A 21,178-nucleotide genomic window follows, 5' to 3' on the forward strand; every position below is an offset into this window, starting at 1 on the left:
TGTCCAAACTTTTGAATTGGCCCATTTTCCTTTTTGTAATTTTTAAAATGTAAAATATGAAAGCCATTTTTTGCCTAAAATTTGTCATCTTTAACTTTAGGCCTTTTAGAGATCATTTCATTTTAACTTGCTTAACTGTTCACAATCACAATAACAGTAATTTTTGACCAGGGGTGCCCAAAACTTTCACATGCTATTGTACCTTTAAAGTCAAAAAATGTAGTTGGCTGGTCAGAACCCAAGGTACATGCCCCCTCAGACCAACTTGCTACGTCCTTATAATAAATGCATAAAAAAAATCGACAATCCTTCAGGGTGAGTGCATGAGTTAAGTTCTACCTCTGAATAATTTTATTCTATCACTAAAACAAAGACAGAATAAACTTTGTGCAAACTTTTACCTGCATAAAATAGTAACAAGAAATTTAATCAAAGTTAAAAACATACAAATAATGTGTAATATAGACAATTGTGATGACAATGACCTTAATTTAAAGAAAAAGAACAATCAGGTTGTATGATTGCTATCACATCTTTTCTCTGGCTCTAGAGCAGGAGAAAGTTTTATAAATTTTTACAGTACAAACACTCATTGCAGAAACTAGAAAAAAAAATGTACATGATAAAAAAAATTCCAGCCATAGATTATACGTTCCTTCTTCTTTAAATATACAGTTACACATACATTTTTCAGATATAGTCCAAAAGCAGACAGATAACTGCTGCATCTTGTTGTGGTGGAACATGTGTTACCAGTTCTTTAAAAAACCAAAAGGTCCTGGCAACAAAATGTGCGAAACCCAGTTATATGTTTCCCTAGAAGCTTCTATGTGTGGATCACACTTAGTGATGGGCCTTTTCCATAGTCCTGGTGTCTGAAAGTCTCAAGACTTCACGAGAGATATTCTTCCTTGATAGTTAGTCCTGTTGGCGATACCATGTTACTGCTACTACTACTGCTACTGCAAATACCGCCCATCCCTGCAGTGGAGCCAACAGTGGGGGGTGTCGGCGTGGTGGTGGTAGCTTGTTGAGTCTGCTGCTGCATCTTCTTCTTGTTTACTTTTCTTTCTTTTGCCCTTCGATTTTGGAACCAGATTTTTACCTATTAAAAAAGAGAAAAAACAGGAAGTAAGTACATAAAAGGTACAAGTACAATGCTTATAACAGTGCTCGTGAGCCTTAAAGAGGACCTAGCACTTGCCATAAGCGGTGTGCACAATTATTAGACAATTTGTATTTTAGATGATTAATCTAGTGTCCTCTAAAAACTAGTAGTACATTTGGAAATTGATTTTAAGTCGATCTTCAAACTGAAAAGGTCCAACTAGTTCATGTTTAATCATACCAGGCCATAGCAGTACCCCACCTCTACTTTGATGACATCTGAGTCGAAGAGGAGGCCCATGCTAGTTACCATCCATCCATGGCCTATCTATCTGGTCCATCAAGAATCACTCACCTCTTTAATCCATAGAACTTTTTGAAAAATCTGTCTACGGATATTTCTTCGCCCAGTCTTGATGCTTCATCATTCAAGTTTGATGATATGATCAAAATTCTCACTTGCCTAATAATTCTGCACACAGTGTAAATATGTATTATTTTTAACAGGAGTAAATGCCGCTGTTCTCCAGAACCTGGCATACCGTAGTTTGTATTTCGATCCTACCCCTAAAATATGGTCCCTTTCCCTTGTTAGTAAAACTTGTCTTTTTAGCCAAGTGGATGTTGTTCCAAACTTTTCTCTATGGGAGTCTTCTTGATAGCCATGCCCAGTTGACTTCAAGGATTAGCTTTATATATAGGGATGAAGGAGCCATAGCTCAGACAAGGAGAGGCACAGAACCAAAAAAATAAACAATTAAAGAGAACAGTGGCATGTACACCAGATATAAAAATAGTTACAAATTTATGGACTGAGGTCTAAGTGGTAAGGTTTCTCCTTGTGGAGAGTGACATGCCAGCTCTGGCTTGTCAAGGTAAGGAGGCTTATTCGCCGTGCAATGCTCCTCTGGGAAAATAATATGCAAATTGCCTCTTCAGAGAAAAAGAGGACTTGAACTCTATAGCACCACCTGTTGGTAGTAGCGATCCTACAAGTCACAATCAACCCTTTAACGAGTCTTGTAATATGACAGGATAAAAGCCAAATCAGAATCTCAATTTGCAAAAAAGGGTTTTTCGGGTTATTGGCGCTTGTCAGTGCAAAGTATGAGAACTGATTTGGCTAGGTGAGAGGCTCTGGACTGAGGTCATATTACAAAACTCATTAAAGGGTTGATTGTGACTTGTAGGATCGCTACTATCAACAGGTGGCACTATAGAGTTCAAGTCCTCTTTTTCTCTGAAGAGGCAATTTGCATACAAATTTATGGCAAGTGACGAATCCTCTTTAAACTACCCCTGCACTTCCTGGTTCCTTGCGCTGCAGTCAATCACTTGTCATAGTGATAACCCACTACAGCCAGTGATTGTCAGAAGCATCATATGGTCATGCTAGGCTAAGTTGCCATGATGAATATTTAATGTTTTTTTTACGTTGTATATTAGAGTTTTATGAGATCATGCACACAGTGCTTTTTATGCTGTGGTACGTTTTAGAAATATTCAACATGTCAATTTCTCTTGCAATAAATATGTTGCTTTTTTGGTGGATTTTCCCCATAGCTTTGAGGAGATGAGGAAAATCAGCAGATAATAGAAAAGCACATGTTTTTATTGAGTTACCACAGTAAAAGGTTTTAAAACAAAGCGGTTTTATTTAAAACATAACATAGTATAAAGAAAAAGAGACAAAAATTGTAGCTGAAAAAATGCCATTAAAAACAAACTGAAAAAACGTAATGAAAAACCACAAGTAAACTAATATAGCTAATTAGTGCAGAAATGCTGCAAAAAAATCTGCACAAAAACAAAAAAAATCAAAATGGACTAAATACCCATCAAGCAGTTTTAGCTTTAGATGACCAAAAAACAGAGCACAGACCCAGTAAGAGCAGGATCAGAATATTTTACATCATTCTGACAGTTTTTTTTTCTTAATATTAGTGGCTGAACAGCCTCTTTTTGTTTATGAAGTATAATCTTGCAATGTAATGAGCATTCAGATAATCATAACACGTTCTGGATAACCTCAAGAATGTTAACTACTTCTGGACCGCTGACTTTAAACTTCTGGATGGTCCAAGTTCTATTCGGCATCGTAATGCAGCTGCATGCGATTGTTAAGTGTGGGAGAAGAGAGTCAGCTGTCAGACATGGAGAGGCTGTTCCCCATGGAGAAGGCAGAGATGGTTTATTACAGTTTCTGCCTTCTCGATTGTTGTATACACAACGCTAAACATGCTCTGTGCACAAAGTAATAGGAAGTGCTAACGACAGTGCTAACAACACTTTCACCTCTTGGCCCAGTGGTCATGAGATCACAGGGTATAGAGCAGGAGCAGAAGCTGCTGGGTCCTATGACACCCAGTCAGTTCATTTCCACTGTACCCAGGTCCCTCATTCAGAGGAGCACAGCCCACCAGAAGCGACCGCCATTCTTAACTGTATCGATGTGAACAGCTCGACGATATGGATAGACTCAGTGGTAGATCAGGGAAACATGGCCTGAAACCTACAAAACAACATGGTAATGCAATAGATGAGTCTTGGGCAGGGGAAAGAGCAATGTGATGAGGTTATTGAGCCCGGATTCTTACATTCTGTGCATGCCCCAATGCTGTGTATAGGGAAGCTGTGGGCCCATCATACTGTGTACAGAGGAGCTGTGGGTCAATCACATTATGTATAAGGGAGCTGGGCGCCCATCATATTGGGTATAAGGGCGCTTTAGGCACATTGTAAGGGAGCTGTGGGGGCATCACACTTGTATAAGGGAGATATAAAGGAAAAACACTTTGTATAGAGGAGCTGTAGGGGCATTTTTCAGTATATAGAGGAGTTGTATGTGGGGGGACACAGGGGAAATTAATTTACAAGGGGGACTTAAGGAACATTACTACTATACATGGGGGGACTCAGGGATCATTATTAAATATTAAATAGGCACTTGTTATTATAGAGGTAGTCAGTTATGGCATTGTGACTTTCAAAGGTGCACACAGGAGACATTATTACTTTCCAGAGGTCAAAATAAAACTGTTTCAACAGGTTTCGAAACCCGTTGAAGTGCAGTTAGAGCGAAACGGCCGTCGTTCCAAGAAGTCCCCCACTGTCCTCCTGCCGAAGCTGTTTTTCCATGTTTGAATAAAGGGAATTTTTAATGGGAGGGTGAATGCAACCTATTTTTTCTGCACATCAATATTTTCTAGGTGGCAAATTTACCATCTAGAATGTTCAAAGTAGGCATTTTACTTTGTAAGAGGCATAGTGGTGAATATTATGGCAGGAGCGGCTCAGTATTGGTGTGACCGGAGGATGAAGAGTTTGTGCAGTTTGAAAATAGATGAGCATGGTGCTGAAAATGTGAGAAGTCAAATGTCACTGAAAAATTGGATGACTCCATTAGAATCTATAACTGTACTGTAATCTCTTATATGTCCTGCAGCACTGGTATCTACCACTGTACAGTCACCTCACCGAATGGCCGTAAAATTGGTGTTGGTCTTGTGTTGGTCTTTGTATAGAGATTTATTTTCAGAAACAGCCTGGTTCCTCTTTACCAGTGTTTCCCAAACTCTGGTCCTCAAGGACCCCTAACAGGTCATGTTTTCAGAATTTCCTTAGTATTACCCAAGTGATTGAATTATTATCAAGGCATCAGAAATTGCCACAGGTACTCTCACCTGTGCAAAACTGAGGAAATCCAGGAAATCTTGATACATGATCTGTTTGGGGACTGTGAGGACTGGAGTTTGCAAAACACTGCCCTATACCCACGATGTAGATGCTCCATTGTAGTTGTAGTCATGCTTACCTGGTTTGAAGCTCACTCAGATGTTTCACCACCACCCTGAATGATATCCCTAGCTACACCTCTGTCTGGTAACATAGTATGCCATGGAGTGTTTCACAATATTTATTTTATCCAAAATACTGTATCTTATGAATCCATGAGAAAAAGAGACTGTAGATCAGTGTTTCTTAACTCCAGTCCTCAAGACCCACCAACAGGTCATGTTTTCGGGATTTCCTTAGTATTGCATAGGTAATGGAATTAATGCTTGAGCAGGTGATGAAATTATCAGCTGTGCAATACTAAGGATATACTGAAAACTTGACCTGTTGGTGGGTCTTGAGGACCGGAGTTGAGAAACCCTGATGTAGATGGACCCTTGGGTAGGTTAAGAATATAAAAACAGAGAACTGTTAAGACATATTGTAAGAACTACCTGTCGCTCTGTTAGTGACAACGTGGCTGCCAACTCTGCTTTTCTGCGTATTGTAATGTAGCGGCTGTAGTGAAATTCTTTCTCCAGCTCAAGTCGTTGATGATCTGTGTATACAACACGGTACTTATCTTTTGTTCTTGTCTTACCTAAAAGAAAACACAAGAGACATGTAGCACAGTATCTTAAAAATGGGGAACGTCTTCCAAAAATATGCCAAGAAGGTTTTGCCTTTTTGTTTTAACAATCCGTTTTTGCTAGAAAAATTTTATGATTTTGACCTGGAGCACCAACGTCTGTGGATGTGCCCTTCTATAACAAGATTGGGGACCTAACCCTATATTCTGACTAAAGGGCCTGTCACACTAAGCGATATCGCTAGCAATATCGCTATAACGTCACTGGTTTTTGTGACGTAGCAGCGATATTGCTAGCGATATCGCTATGTCTGATACTTACCTCCGACCGCCTCCCTGCTGATTATCGCTGATCGCGCGAGAACGTCCTGGGCCATTACTCGTTATCAGCTTTCTGCTGGGCTTCCTGTGGCGCCGACGAGCGAGGCATGGACGCGGGCGGGAGGACGTCAGGATCGCCTATGTCGCTGGTGAGATCTGCCTGTGTGGCAGCTCACTAGCGACCACTTAGCGATGCACCAGTGATCCTGACGGCGTCATATCACTGGTCGGGATCGCTGGTGCATCGCTAAGTGTGACAGTACCTTTAAGCTAAACAATGGAGATGAAAAAAGAAAACTAGACATTTATATTACGATATATCCTAGGAAGCCTCCGCAATTCTGCTAAACTTTTAATTTACCCGCTTTAGTGAAAGCATAACAATTAGCATTTATGCCTGTGTTTAACTTTTAAGACTCTATATATGGTTTTCATCTCGGTATAATAGGCCAATATAAAACCTTTGTTTGTCTTCCTTCCCAGGAAATGGCGGGTGTGTTATAACTATATGGCCAAACATAAGCCAATTATAGTCAATATAACATTTACAGGTATAGTATTTTACACTCGACGGTCTAGGATATGGCATCACGATCCACATGTTGCACTACATTATGGCAGCACAGTTTACATCCACTCATTTGGTTATATTACACAATCATTATGCTTTCCTTTCTCTGACATAAGATGTCGATAATGACCATTTTACAAGACATTTATGCGCTAAAGCGGAATCACCTTTACTGGTAATAATGGTCCAGTTATAAGATATTCCATGAAAAATTACAGTAGGTTGTGTGCCGCCAAATTTCCTAATTTATTAACTCTCTACCTTGCATATATAGGCATTACCTACTGAGAAGAGTTTATTAAGTACCCTTCATAAAGGGTCATTCCAACAGTACCCAATATCTGATTTTGACATGACGTCCTACTACCATCATCCTATTGCAGATGTTTCCTACTGCCATGTCCTCTCTATTATATGTAGTAATGATTGCATGGATGGTTGGTATATGACACAATTAACTGTTGTTCACCTAATTAATGTACTGTAGAAGACCACAGAGATGCTATGTTTTTCTAACTTGACCATACTTAAATCCAGGCAATTTTTATAAGATCCACCATTGATTTAATACAGGTGTAGGGAAGGTGACCTGATGGATGGACTGACTTGTCAGAATAGAGAAAGGAAGGTTTGCACAGTGTAGGTAGGTGTCAGTTACTACAGTGGGGAAACAGCTGAGAAAGTGTAGTGGACGTGCAGTACCTTGGGTTGACCATTAGAGGGCAGGGAGGAGTGTGAGCAAAGGACTTGACATCAGCTTAGGGCTTAGGAAACCGTTGGTCATGGGGGGGCGGAGTTACAGGGAAGCGGGAATTATATAAATTTGACAGGAGGGTTCCAGAAAGTTCCAGTCCCCAGAGGGAGCTCCAGTGACAGGAGGACTAGGACAGTTTGTGCACTGTGAGGAAAACCGAACCAGGGGGACTGAGGAGAATGAAAGTCAGGGGGGTGGTCCTGACAACAGAGTACCGCAGTATAGACGAGGCACTGAGGTAAAGCATACCGTATTGAGAGAGAGACGTCTGATCATTCAAAGTGCTGTTGGTTTATGGGCCTAAGGCGGCCACAGTGATGGATCTGACAGGAGCGTCGAAGAGTGACGAGGGGACGGTGCGTAAATGTAAGTCCCCGGTGTAAGGTACGGTGTGCGGGAAGCGGCCCTGGAAACGGGGGGCCGATAAGTGAAGTGAAGCAAAGTGAATTGAAGTGCGGTGTACTTCGGAGGCCGTCAGGTGGGCGACAAGAGAATAAACTTGGACCTGTTGTACCTGAAACTTGCCTCATCATGTGTCTGTACGTCACTGCATGGTATATCGAGGGACCACCCCCCAGCTCGGCCCACCGACCCTACACTTGGCGTAGTCGGCAGGATCAACGCCGCTAATACAAGATCTTCTGCGACAGGCCTGCTCCAAGGGATGGAAAAAAAACTCATAGACTGCTCTGTGGGGATTATAAGCACCTGTGGAAAACAAATCACCAACCTGTGGATTATAAATTGGGAGTGCTGTGGTGCATCTGCGTTGCCAGCAGAGGATCCGGGACGCTGTCTGGTCTGGAGCAAGATGGAGGTGCTGCTTCAGCGCAGAGGAGAGATCCAGGTGTTTGCCGTTGTCCCCAATGGACTGGGGCCCCCTCCTACGTATCCCTGGGGACAGCAATATGTACCAGGAGGCCGACGCTCCCACATACTGGACCCTGATAAGTGGGTGGAAAGGCCTGCAGACGCCCCACCCAGCAGAGGGAGTGGCCCAGAGGAAAAGTTTGCCTGCGGCTGTCTGGCGCCATTTGAGTGCTGCTCATCGGACGATATGCGAAGCTGTGGATGTCGGGGCATCGGGTGCCTGGAGTGGCGGTGGCGCCAGGAGGTCGAGTCACACCAGGAAACGTCTCCCTCAGAGTCCCGGGCAGGAAACTGGATGATGAGCGGAGAAGTGGAGCCTTTGCGGAGCCAGCTGGGGCAGCCACTGAACATACCAGCAGGGGACCTGCCCGCGGAGCTCCTGAGCCTGGAGGCTAGCCCCGCCGGACAGTGGGGTGAAGAGCAGAGACTGCAGGAGGAGCCGCGTGATAACGTGACGGAGGCCATAGTGCCAGGGAAGGTGAGGTTCCCCTGGTCCCACCAGTGGCCCCGCAAGCGGTCTCTACCATTCAGCCGCAGCCCGCGGCATCCTGTGTCCCTGAGAGTCTGATCAGGGGAGGCCCTACTATCTACGTGGAGCTGAGCGGGGCCTCCGCTCCTAACCCCGAGCCACCCCGCCCGGTGATGCCACGCCCGGTGTCACCGATGCGGAACCTGTCGCTGGAAAACGCTTTTGCATTCCCCCTGCCAGATTTGACAACTTCCCCGAAGCCAGCCGTTACTACTACTGTACTGGCTCCGGCTCCGGTTGAAATTCTGGATGCGGCCCATCTTGCGGCCACGGCTATGCTGGCGTTGGAGCCGTCTGTAGCCGATGAGTTGGTTCCTGTGGCCCAATCTGCGAGAAACACGGCTGTCCCTGCTCGCCACCCGGTCCCAGCGGCTGCTGGGCCGCAGACATCATCAGTGGCCTCTGCCCTGCTCTCATCCCCGGCTAAGTCCCACCCACCGGACTCCCGGGCTCATACCGGACCCTCCGTTTGGGTCGCGGAGGACATCAAAGGGAAGAAGGCCAGAGAGCGGGAGATTTGGGGGCTTCTACATGAAAAAGGAGAGGCTTGCATGGCAGCCACATGATCCAATGGACGGCTTGTGTATACGAACATACCCAGAGGATATGGGTTTATCCACGATCTTGTGACAGGCCAGAAGGTTTACCTCAATGTTGCCTCTGTCCGTCATGGCCAGGCCTTGCAGGAGGGGGACTTAGTATCCTATTATAAGGAATATTGTCCCCGCGGTTACTATGCCGTAACCGTGCTGGCAGAATCCGAAGAACACGAGCCCCCGTAAAGAGAACTGTTGCGGACACTCTCGGTATCCCGGGTACTCCACCGCTGTGGGGCCCTTACTACTGACCACCAGAAGGTGGATTGAACTGTCAGGAGTTCGTAGCACCGTTGTGCAAGTTATAAGGACAGTTGTATGTAGAGGAAATTTTCTATCGTTGTTTATCTGTTGCTCTTATTTTCTTTTTCTTTCCTTCTCCGTTCTGTGTACTTTTTGTAGGAAAGTATACATAAATATGTTTACCTGACAGAGCGGGGATACAAAGAAACGAGGGAGTGTCCATGTCCAAGGAAGGGGGGGGGGAAAGAAGATATGCAATGTTATATTGTTATATGTTGGTTTTAAAAGCAAAGGAAAATGAAAAAAAAAAATTATAAAAAGTGGGGTACTTGTGATATTGTAAAGTTGTGTTGATGTATAATATGCACAAGTAAATGCAACAGGTCCGGGTAAGAGAAGGTCTAAGGGACCAAAGGGAAGTGTGAGATCCGACAGGGGTCTATGTGTAGTGAATGTCTGGGAGACCAAGACGCCAACCATGACATGTAACTGAAAGAAAGGCAAAAGAGGTGGAAGATGTGAGAAAGACAGCAGTCCTAGGTCAGGTCCCCGACACCACGGACAACCCTGAAGGAGGAAGGTGGATGCCGGCAATGATCTGGTAGGTGTGAGGCCTCGATCATGGCGTACTGGACAGTGGAAGGTAACAGAAGGGGAGAGTAGGGGAAGGTACATGCCATAGAGAGAAAATGGGTGTACCTAGCCCAATTTGAAAGACATTGTCATGTGGCGTGCGTGCTGGTGAGTAGCAGTAGGCTGCTCAGAGCATGGTGTTCTGAGTATGGTTCGGCCCCCGCAGGTAGTGGGTTTGGCCCAACAACTGGTCCGACAACAGAGTGTAGGTGAAGCTTCAGAACGACGAAGGCAGGGATTACGGTTGTCGAGGACAACAATAGACAAAGGAAGGAGGAGTGTAGGGAAGGTGACCTAATGGACGGACAGACTTGTCAGAATAGAGAAAGGAAGGTTTGCACAGTTTAGACAGGTGTCAGTTACTATAGTGGGGAAACAGCTGAGAAAGTGTAGTGGACGTGCAGTACCTTGGGTTGACCATTAGAGGGTAGGGAGGAGTGTGAGCAAAGGACTTGACATCAGCTTAGGGCTTAGGAAACCGTTGGTCCTGGGGGGCGGGGATACAGGGAACCGGGAATGACATAAATTTGACAGGAGGGTTCCAGAAAGTTCCAGTCCCCAGAGGGATCTCCAGTGACAGGAGGACTACGACAGTTTGTGCACTGTGAGGAAAACCGAACCAGGGGGACTGAGGAGAGAGAAAGTCAGGGGGGTGGTCCTGACACCAGAGTACCGCAGTATAGACGAGGCACTGAGGTAAAGCACACCGTATTAAGAGAGAGATGACTGATCAGTAAAAGTGCTGTTGGTTTACGGGCCTAAGGCGGTCACAGTGATGGATCTGACAGGAGCGTCGAAGAGTGACGAGGGGACGGTGCGTAAATGTACGTCCCCGGTGTAAAGTATGATGTGTGGGAAGCGGCCCTGGAAACGGGGGGCCGATAAGTGAAGTGAAGTAAAGTGAATTGAAGTGCGGTGTACTTCGGAGCCCGTCGGGTGGACGGCAAGAGAATATACTTGGACCTGTTGTACCCGAAACTTGCCTCATAGTGTGTCTGTACGTCACTGCGCGGTACATCGAGGGACCACCCCCCAACTCGGCCCACCGACCCTACACAGGGGTACACAACCTTTTTTTTGTTCAAGAGACACATTGTCATACAGAACCAATCAAAGGGCCTCACTAAAAATTAAAGGGGACATACCTTCTATAACATTTATGGCATATTGAAAGTATATACTATAAATGTTTGATAGGTGCAAATTTTACTTATAGGATTTTTACCTCCACTAATCAGCATTCTCATGATATATTCGTTTTTTTACGAAGATTTAGAAATAGACTCTTCTCCTAAATCCATATCAAAACTGTATCAAATACTTTTTACAATGAGTTTCCGACTGGGGACAAGAGGCCCTGTGGAAGCTCGGGTTCAACCGAACTTTAGTCCTAAGTTCAGTGTGGGTACCAGAACTCAATCTGAACTTTAACCAGAACCCAAACCCCAGAGAAGTTAATGGGGACTGTGTGTCTCTCTTTCAAGTCCATGTTTGGCGTTCCGCACCGGTACGAGCCCCGAAATTTACAGTTCGGGTTCACTTATCTCTATTTCTGGCTGATTATAAAGTGAAAAGCTCCTTTAGTGTGCACACAGTGTTGTTTTTCATGTTACTTTCAACATTTATGAGTAAAACCAATGGAAAACGTATTCATAGTATTTTAAGCATTTTTTAAATGTGAATTTTACAGTAAAATCCGCCTCTAAATCATTTTAAAAAACTGAACTAAAGAAGAAGAGGTCCAGTTTCAGACTGTCAATCCTTTTGTTTCTCGAAGAGATAAGCTGCTGCCAGAGATGTCTGGCAGCAACTTTCTCATAGACAACACAAGAGCGCTTGCTCTCCTGTGTATGACGGCATCGGGAGAGAAGCTGCCAGATCAACAATTGTATATAAGGAGAATTGAAGGGTTTTACATTTTAACTGTTCCTGCCATTTCTTTTTGAGATATGGTGGAGTCATTCATCAGCTACTTCTCTCGATTAAAGAGTATATATAGGAGATAATACATTATAGTGAATCAACTATTAGATGCGATGAGCACTGTATATCTGGTAGAACCCATCTTTGAGTGTAGGACAGCATTGTTGTGATAGATACACTGTCCAACCCTACACTTTCCCATCCCCAACTTGGGGAGAAGGTTATTTCATTTGCAAAATGTTTTACAAGCAACCACTCAAATACAGGATCTAGTTCTCAGCTATGAAGGAGCTCTTCAGTAGATCCTGATATCTTAAACAATGATACATTTTGGCTGTAAGTACATTAAAAGTTAAATACAAATGTAAAATTCTAATTTTAGCCATAATAAAGGTTTGACCACGAATGCTTTTCCGATTTGGCTATCTTTGATTTTCACGTTGACACTTATAGGTTGAAGGGGATTGGCCACCAAGGCTGTTCACTTAGTGACCTGATATAGCTATCTTGGATTTTCATGTTGACACTTGAGGGTGTCAAAAGGGGGTTGTCACCCTTTTAGATGAAATGACCATGTAAAGTTTGCCTAGCATTTAATTATTGATATTTCTTCATTGTCAACAGAGTTTGGCCACCAATGAACACCGTTTCACCGTCAATGAACACACTTGGTGACACGATTTGGTTATCTTGAATTTTCGTGTTGGCACCTGAAGGTTGAAGACGTTTTGACCACCAATGTTGTTCACTTAGTAACATGATTTGGCAGTCTTCAATTTTCACGTTGACACCTGAAGGTCAAATGTGGTGAATCGTCAACCTTTAAGATCAAAAGGATCATGTAAAGTTTGTCTAGCATTTAATTATTGATATGTCTTAATTGTCAACAGAGTTTGGCCATGAGAATAAAGCGTTTGGCCACCAATGCTGTTCACTTCACTTCGTGACCCGATTTGACTAGCTTGTATTTTCATGTTGACACTTGAACTTTGAAGTTCTCTTAGTGATATGATTTGGCTGTCTTCCATTTTCACGCTGACACCTGAGGGTCGAATGCGGTGAATCGTCACCCTTTAAGATCAAAAGGTCTATGTAAAGTTTGTCTAGCATTTAATTACTGATTTTAAGTAATTGTCAAAAGAGTTGATGAGAATAAAGGGTTTTTGCCACCAATACTGCTCACTTAGTGACCTGATTTGGCTAGCTTGGATATTCATGTTGACATCTGCGGGTCGAAGGAGGTTATTTGTCACTCTTTAAGATCAAAGGACCATGCAAAGTTTGCCTAGCACTTAATTATTGATTTTTCCTCACTGTCAACAGATATTAGCTTGCCTATTTTAAACATGGAGGCCTGCTGTCTAGATACATATCTAAATCATTACATTTGCTAAAATCAATAGACTAAGATCCACCGCCCCAGTTGGGACACTTTACTTCAATATCTCGTTTAAAAAAAAAAAAGGAAAATAAATCTAATGGTTTTAAAGGAAATTGACTAGAATATACCATCTGTGCAATACCATATCAAAGTTGAACTACTGGGTGTGATTTATAGCTAAACATCCCTCCAACCATCATAGTGCCACTGATCGGGAAGCTGGTAAAAAATGCTGCATCCCCTCAAGTATCAAAGAATTTAGAGCAGCAGAAAAGTAAGTCATGGCACACCTTCCTGGCCCATCTGAATGGCTGAAAGGGCTCTTAGATGGAGGAGTGTAATTAGCATGCTATTTTTCTATTACTTGAGTTTTGCATAATAAATGACTCATAATTAAGTATCATTATTGGGTCAGGGAATTCACTCATGTCTTCCCCAGCCTGTCTGTATGCTTATATCTCAGGCAACAATTGTCAAGACTAGCCAGTTCCAGACAGATCACGACAACCATTTTTTAGTAGCCTACCGGTGGACACCTATGGGATCCACAAACAACAGTAAAGTAGACTTTGTGGTTGAGTTAGCACTTACACTTTGGGTGAATTTTTTTAAGGAGGGACTGTTGCCTTAAATTTCGAGATGGGAGGACAGTAGAGTGGACATTAATGTGGTTGAAGCAAGAGGCAGTGCTAGTGCCAGAAGTCCAGGATTCCGTAGCCAAACTTCTTTCCTTCCCGGTGTCTAAAATTTCTGATGAACACTACTTTGAAAAGTGTTAACATCAACATTCAAGGTTCAATCTCTAGGTAGAGCCAAGAGCCACAATCTCTTTGCCTATCACTCCCCACCTTGTAGGCCGCAGACTGCTGCAAGCATTTAGCTTACAAAATATCAGAAAGTTGGTGCAGGGGGTGCAATGACGACACTGAATTGTGTCAGCCACCTGTTTATACATGTCAAAAGAGTAGACAGAGTCAGCAATGGATCTGGAATCAGGATTAGTGAGTATAAGCCTAATTGTTTTATATATTATATTTAAAAGGCATTCAGTAGCATTATTAGTTGTGAATGGGGCCCCTCAGGAGACCTTATTCATTTGAAAAATGGAGGCATTATCAGTTGCTCATGGGGATTGTTCTTTTTTAAAGCAGGCACATGGGGCATTCAGGGTCACTCAAGAGTCAGTATTACTTGAAGGAGCACTTGGAGCTTTGTAATCTTCAAAAAGATCACACGGGGCATTATTACTGTCCGAGGTAAAAAAAATATTCAATGAGTGGTGGTGTATTTGGTGACATATCCTTTGGGGCTTCTGCCAATGATCTTCTTAGACCCCTAGCAATGCCCCTGGTTGAAGAAGATGTCATAGGTGGTGGTTGCATCCACTGTAATCTGTAATAGGCTTAGACCCAGATTCGTCATTGCCTTTGTGCCTGTTTTTTGTCTAGTTTGTTGGGGGGGGTTAAACTCAATTCATAATTTTATTTGTGCTTTTTTAAAGCCTATTTTATATGTGCTCGCCTGAAATAGGAGATGACAGTTACTATTTATGAACATCTATGGAGACAGGAGGAGGGAGGAGCTAGAGGTAGAGCTCCTCATTCTCCTCCGATCTAGATAGAATCATATCAATAGCACTTGCCATCTCCTATCTCAGTAATGGGAAAGTCTGACTTCACTGAATACAGAGTTTACCTCATAATTGAGAATTTTGATAATGACTGATCAATTCTGGCAGAGAAAGAATCAAATCTCTCAGATACGATATATTACAAAGATGGTTATGGTCATGTGTATTATTGATTTATGAAAAACAATTAAAGCGACGGTTATGCTTTAAGTCCAGGAGGGGGTTATCAGATAGTTTTCACTGGGGGTGTGTACTTCTGCCTCCTGCATGATGCTGGCCAATCATGAGCAAGCATCAATACAGAAGTGAAGGACCTGTAATGATGTCATCAGGGTCACAAGACCTGAGTTCACAATTCCTGCCAGCCAGAGTATGCTGCCTACATAAGCACTGAAGATAAATTACACAGCACTATGTGAATCTATTAACTTGAAGGTCTCAGTACAAAATCTGTATTAAAAAAAAACCCTCCTACAGTATCAACTGCCATTCAGAATCCTGGTGTCTCCGTGTCAGAGGGGTGTTTGGGTTCCATTAGCCTTCACGACCCAGGTCAATCTGCTAAAGCTGCACCATAAGTAGCCATAGCCCTGGTATGTCTGTATATATACTTTCTTAAACAAATACTGAGAAAAGAGTGATTTGTTTCCTATAGATTTGCAGTAAAAGAAAGGGACTGCACCTTTGAGTCATATTGGTAGCCACGTAAGCCGTCTGTTTATTTATCAGCATTAATGAGCCACTTCATTTATATTCCTCTGATGTATAATGATTTATAACTGTCTATGTGATAAGCCGGGTATTAATTTCCTTTCTAAGCAGCAGACAACTATCTAATCTGGGCAGCATTTGGAGACCCACCTTTATTGATTTCTACAGAAGCTGCAGTAATAATCAGTGGCACATTAACCCTATCACTAATTATGTCAAATGAGAACATTGAGAGGTGGCGAGTCTATGGTTTTTGTTACAGATAAATTATAGCCATAACCTAGGCTGTCTTTTTCTAGACATTTGGTCATATTTTAAGAGATATTTCACCATTATATCTACTGTATGCTCCTCAAAAGTGAAAATGCAACACTAAGGCCGGGATCACACATGCGAGAAACACGGCCGAGTCACGCATGTTAATACCTGGCACTGCCGCCGGCACTCAGATAGGAGCTGGCAGCCGCATGGCAATACATGGAGCCACACGCTCCGCTCCCAAGTGCCGGCAGCAGTGCCGGGTATTAACATGCGAGACTCAGCCGTGTTTCTCGCATGTGTGATCCCGGCCTTAAGAAGAAAAAATGTTTGTAATTATGGAAATCACAGGATGGACAGACAGGTTAATGATATGTAAATGATGAAAAAATGGAAACAACCTTTTTAAGCAAAATCTTGATTTATTTCAGTATCAAGTATGAACATCACACACAGAAACATATGGACTTGACTGCAATCAATTAGCTTATTAATGGTTGTCTGAGGAATGTTCTGCCACGCTGAATGCATTTGGGCAATCAAATCATCAAGATCCGCTGCTGGCAGAGCTCTTTGCAATTGCCGTAGATGTCTCTCATCAAGCACAGCTGGGGCAAGTCTAGAGAGGCTGCAGGCCATTGTAACTGTTTTAGACAATGCAGGCTGCTAATAGTAGCACAGGCATTGTCATGTTGAAAAATGGCTCTGGGGACACTTTGGAGAAATGGTCGTACCACTGGTTTTACAATCAAATCATTGTAACGCCAAGCTTTTAGTATACCTGGAATAACGACTAGAGAAGTCTGACTACTGTACAATAAGCCACACCAAAATCCCAGGAGTAGGACCGGTGTGGCGCTCCCTAATAAAGGCCTTTGTATGACGTTGCCCACATGAGTTCATCAGATTTGAGGAATGGCATTTAATGATCTATTCTGTTCTGCAAGTGAAATTAGATGCCACGTGCCAAGCTTAAGGCACCATCAGAAGGTGTTTCCATGACATAAGGCTACTAGCCAGAAGCCCTGTTACAAGGGCTCCATTGACTTCATGTCACCAATCTGAAAAGCTATCATGGTGCAGAGCAAGACAGCATTGGAGCCTGGAATCAAGGTGTACCCTCTTTAGTGATGAGTTACACTTTGGTCTTGAACACTATTATAGTCATGGATTGTTCTGGAGACTACGTGGGCAATGCATGAAGAAGCCTTCATGATAGAACATGTAAGTGTAACAGGAGCATTGCTTCAATCCAACACCAGACTGCATCTTACTGATACAATTTGAGCAGCCTAGGAAGTTGAAATGTGGCCTACAGTGTCTCCAGACTTGTCTCCCATTGAGCACATCTGGGACGTCATTGGTTAGCAACTGCAAAGGAAAGTGCCAGCAGCGGATTTTGAAGATTTGCCTAAGTGCATTTACAGTGACAGAACATTCCTCAGATAACCATTAATAACTTCATTGATAGCAGACAAGGTGTGTAAGTGCGGGGATTTCTGCACATGGAGCACATACTTAATACTGAATGAGAAGTTTTGTAGATTTCATCTTTTCATCCATATCATTAACATGTCTATTGTCATTATTCTAAGACTTTTCCTTCTTGGTGTTGCAATTTTTCAATGTTGAGGAATGTATGTATGTATGTATTCTTAAAGTGTAGCCTACAGTTAAATTTTAATTTTATAAATCAATAATTCATAAGAAAATAAGAAACTTTCTAATATTAGTTATCAGAAAAATGAGCTTTTTACTCTACCAAAGTTGGTAATTATGAAAATTCTCAATTTGGCGGTAAAATCTGTATTCGGTGAAGACAGACTCTCCAATTACAAAGATAAGAGATGGCAGCTGCTACTGATAAGATTCTATCTAGATTTTAGAATTGTATTCATTAGAGGGGACAACCCAGAGTTACATCACCCTTAAGGGCCTTTTACACATAGCGATATCGCTAGCGAAATCACTAAAGCGTCACCGATTTTGTGACGCAACAGCGATATCACTAGCGATCTCGCTACATGTGACACTTACCTCCGACCGACCCCCCCCGCTGGATATCACTGATTGCGCGAGATCGTCCTGGTCCATTTCTCATCATCGGCTTCCTGCTGGCGCCGACAAGCGACGCATGGACGCGGGCGGAAGTCGTCATCATCACTGCATGTGACAGGTATGTGACGACCGCTGAGCATCGCTGGTGAGATCTGCCTGTTTGGCAGCTCACTAGCGACCATTTAGCGATGCACCAGCAATCCTGACCGGGTCGTATCATTGCTGGGATCGCTGGTGCATCGTTAAATGTAACGGGACCTTTAGAGTGCTTTCACATTTTCACATTGCCTTCCGACACCCAGTCGGTGGCCTTGTCGTGGCCTATGTTGAAACCCCCCCGCAAAACAGTCTGGCGTATTTTTGGCGTATACGCCTACTGGAGACGGACACTCAGACACAGTCTACTATGACTGAATGTCCACCTCCAGTAGGCATATAAGCTCGAAAGTGATGCACGGCTGACATGTTCGCCATACCGACATCATTGTTGTTTATGGCACTGTCGCAGCATACGTCCAAATCCCGCTTTGCTGGGGTTCAGACGTAAGCCTCAATGGAGTGTTAGGAGTCAGATTTCTGCCTCTCCTTTGCTGAAATCTAGATCCTCACATTCTTCAGTCTCCTGCTCCTCATCTGCTGTAGAGGAGACTGCAGAGGAGATTGCTTTGCGGCAACTCTCTCCAGAAGCTAAGTCCTCTACTCCTGCGTCTGAGCATGCTCATGGGACGAACTCCCATTGGAGTTCGGGAGTCAGGTGTTCAGGTCCTGTGTCGGATCCCATTGGCTCCTCTTGGAGACCTGGAGATTTCCGGAAGGTCCCGTTCGCTATAAAAAGCGCGCATGGCTGTTCCGCCATGCGCTAGTATAACCATACTGCTGCTGTATGTTTGTTTGATGGATGCATGGACTGGTGAATGACTCATTGGAAACCCCTACCCTCTGATACTATGTTTGTGAGAGTGCCTGAGTTATTGCCAGTATCAGCGCCAGCGCGCTATTGCTCCATTGCCTCAGCAGCCTAGCGTCAGCATTGCGCCTGCTAGTTAGCAGTGTCTTTCCAGCGGCTCTGTCTTTGCCGCGCTGCAGTGGCAGCTCTTCGTGCGTCCGCGGTTGCGACGCTTTACGCCCGATCCTTGTCGGTAGGTCTAGACGGAGTAAGTACCGCCATCTAGTGCTATTCCTGTGACCAGATACCGCGGGTGCAGCGCTGTAGTTCTGTGTCCTGAACAGACTCAGCGCTTTTTGTGTTTTGTTTCTGTGACTCTGTGAGTTCAACAGAGTCTGAGCAGTGCACATTGGGCGCCATTAACCCCTGTGCACATTACCGCCAGATTGCTCTGCCGTCACCTAGCAGCAGTTATTACATCTTCTGCACGGTGGACCCCGAGTGGCGAAGGTACTTTATTTATATTTTTATTTAGTGCCTTCTGCACTCCTAACATTATACTAACGCCAGGGTCTGGCTAGTGATGGCAGATCAGCAGCAACTTATGTTATGCATGCGGCAGCTTGAGAACCGTTTAGTCACTCTTGAGAAGGCTCTTGCTGCTGCACAAGCTACTGATGCTGCTGTACAGGCTCTAACTGATGCGGTAGGCCGTATGTCCTTGTCCACCCTCGCACCGACAGTCACCCGCCTCCCGTTACCCGATAAGTTTTCCGGGGATGGCGCCTCCTGTAGGGGCTTTATCAGCCAGTGCTCAATCCACCTGGAGTTGCTGGCCACGCAATTCCCTACGGAACGGGCCAAAGTGGCATTTGTTATTTCCCTACTGTCGGGCAAGGCCTTGGAACGGGCTACGCCTTTGTGGGAGCTCGGTGACCCTGATATTCGGACAGCAGGTAACCTGTTAATGGCTATCAAGCAGGTTTTCCTCGACCCACGGGTCACGCAGACACTTATCTGCAGTTACTCGCTCTTACTCAGAGATCCCTCTCGGTTAGCCAGTATGTCGTCCGTTTTCGGACACTGGCGTCTGAGTTGGAATGGTCCGATAAGGCCCTTATTCCCGTTTTTTTGGTGAGGGCTAGTGGAGCATGTCAAGGATGCTCTCTCTACCAGAGAGATCCCCACTACCTTGGAGTAGCTAATTTCTGTCTCCTCACGTATTGACCTCCGTTTTTCGGAGCGCGGTATGGAGCGTGCTCTCTCCAAGCGGAGAGCTAGTCTGGCTCTCAAATTTTTTGAGCCTCTTGAGCTACCTGAGCCAGAGGTTTTACCCCCAGAGCCCATGGAGGTGTCTTGTACCAGTTTTGATACAGCTCCGGCTCAAGTGTCCATTTGCGGTTGTCATCATGTGTGTGCTGCTTCTCAGGAGGCCAGCTCCCCGCAATGGTCGGACTCTGAGCCGGTCGACGAGTCCTTTGTTCCTCCTCATCTTAGGGCTCAGGGCTATAGACTTAGTCGTGAATATTTTCCTTTCTCATGAGGATGGCTCCCATCTGATCAAACTCCAGCTTTAGCACGTTTAATGCCACTGTTAAAGTGAGTTGGGTTGGATCCAATTGCGTATGGGATACATTCTTTCTACTGTAACCTTATCCATCCATTGTAGACTGTGAGCCCTCACGGGCAGGGTCCTCTCTCTTCTTGTACGAGTAGGTGACTGGTTTTGTTCAAGATTATTGTAGTTTTTTTATCATATATAGCGCCATGGAATGAATAATAATAAAAACTTACGGTAATAATAAATAATAATAACAGTAATATTGGCAGCTACAATGGGCCTATGCAAAGGGGATGAGCAGAGTTTTGGTCGATGACGCTCTGAATGTTTTGCCAGGTTTATTAGACCTGATTTGATTTAACCTGTTCTTCATTAGACCTGTTCTTCATTTTCAGGTACAGTCAAGCTGTGAGTGTTAGGGCATTCATGTTCTAGGCAGCCGAGAGGGTTGAATGCCATCCTTGAAGGAGGAACCTGGGATTCCGACGCATAAGAATCAATTGGAGGGGTATCAGAGGACTTAGTTAGCATTAAATTTTAAAGCCAACTAAAGCCAATGGAGAGGCAAAGTAGCAGAGACACACATGCAAGTCATGAAATAATCCAAAAGAAAAAAGGTGCTACAAACATGTCTCAAAATCACAAACTTTATTCATATATAAAAAAGATACTCACAAAAAAAATTAAAAAACAGTAGCTCAATAAACGATCAGTAAGGTAACACTGGGGGGGCTACAGAGCATATATAAGGAAGTACATGTAGAACGTATTTAGGTGCATTCT

The 21,178-nt window shown here is 43.9% G+C and overlaps 1 protein-coding gene across 2 annotated transcripts in view; it reads right to left on the reverse strand.

The window, feature by feature from the left end:
* Positions 1-316: 316 nt before the first annotated feature.
* The window catches only part of CDX1 (caudal type homeobox 1), a 70,626-nt gene continuing 49,764 nt past the window's right edge, over positions 317-21,178 (reverse strand). For both annotated transcript variants that reach the window (XM_073567992.1, XM_073567993.1), the window contains 2 exons: positions 5,337-5,482; positions 317-1,105 (listed from right to left, as the gene is read on the reverse strand). In XM_073567992.1, coding sequence (XP_073424093.1) covers positions 893-1,105; positions 5,337-5,482 — 359 coding nt within the window. In that variant the 3' untranslated portion in view covers positions 317-892. The remainder of the gene's footprint in view (positions 1,106-5,336; positions 5,483-21,178) is intronic.

This window comes from Dendrobates tinctorius, unplaced genomic scaffold, assembly GCF_039654945.1.
Source record: "Dendrobates tinctorius isolate UK_male_01 unplaced genomic scaffold, ASM3965494v1 ptg000020l, whole genome shotgun sequence".
Taxonomy (NCBI): Eukaryota; Metazoa; Chordata; class Amphibia; order Anura; family Dendrobatidae; genus Dendrobates; species Dendrobates tinctorius.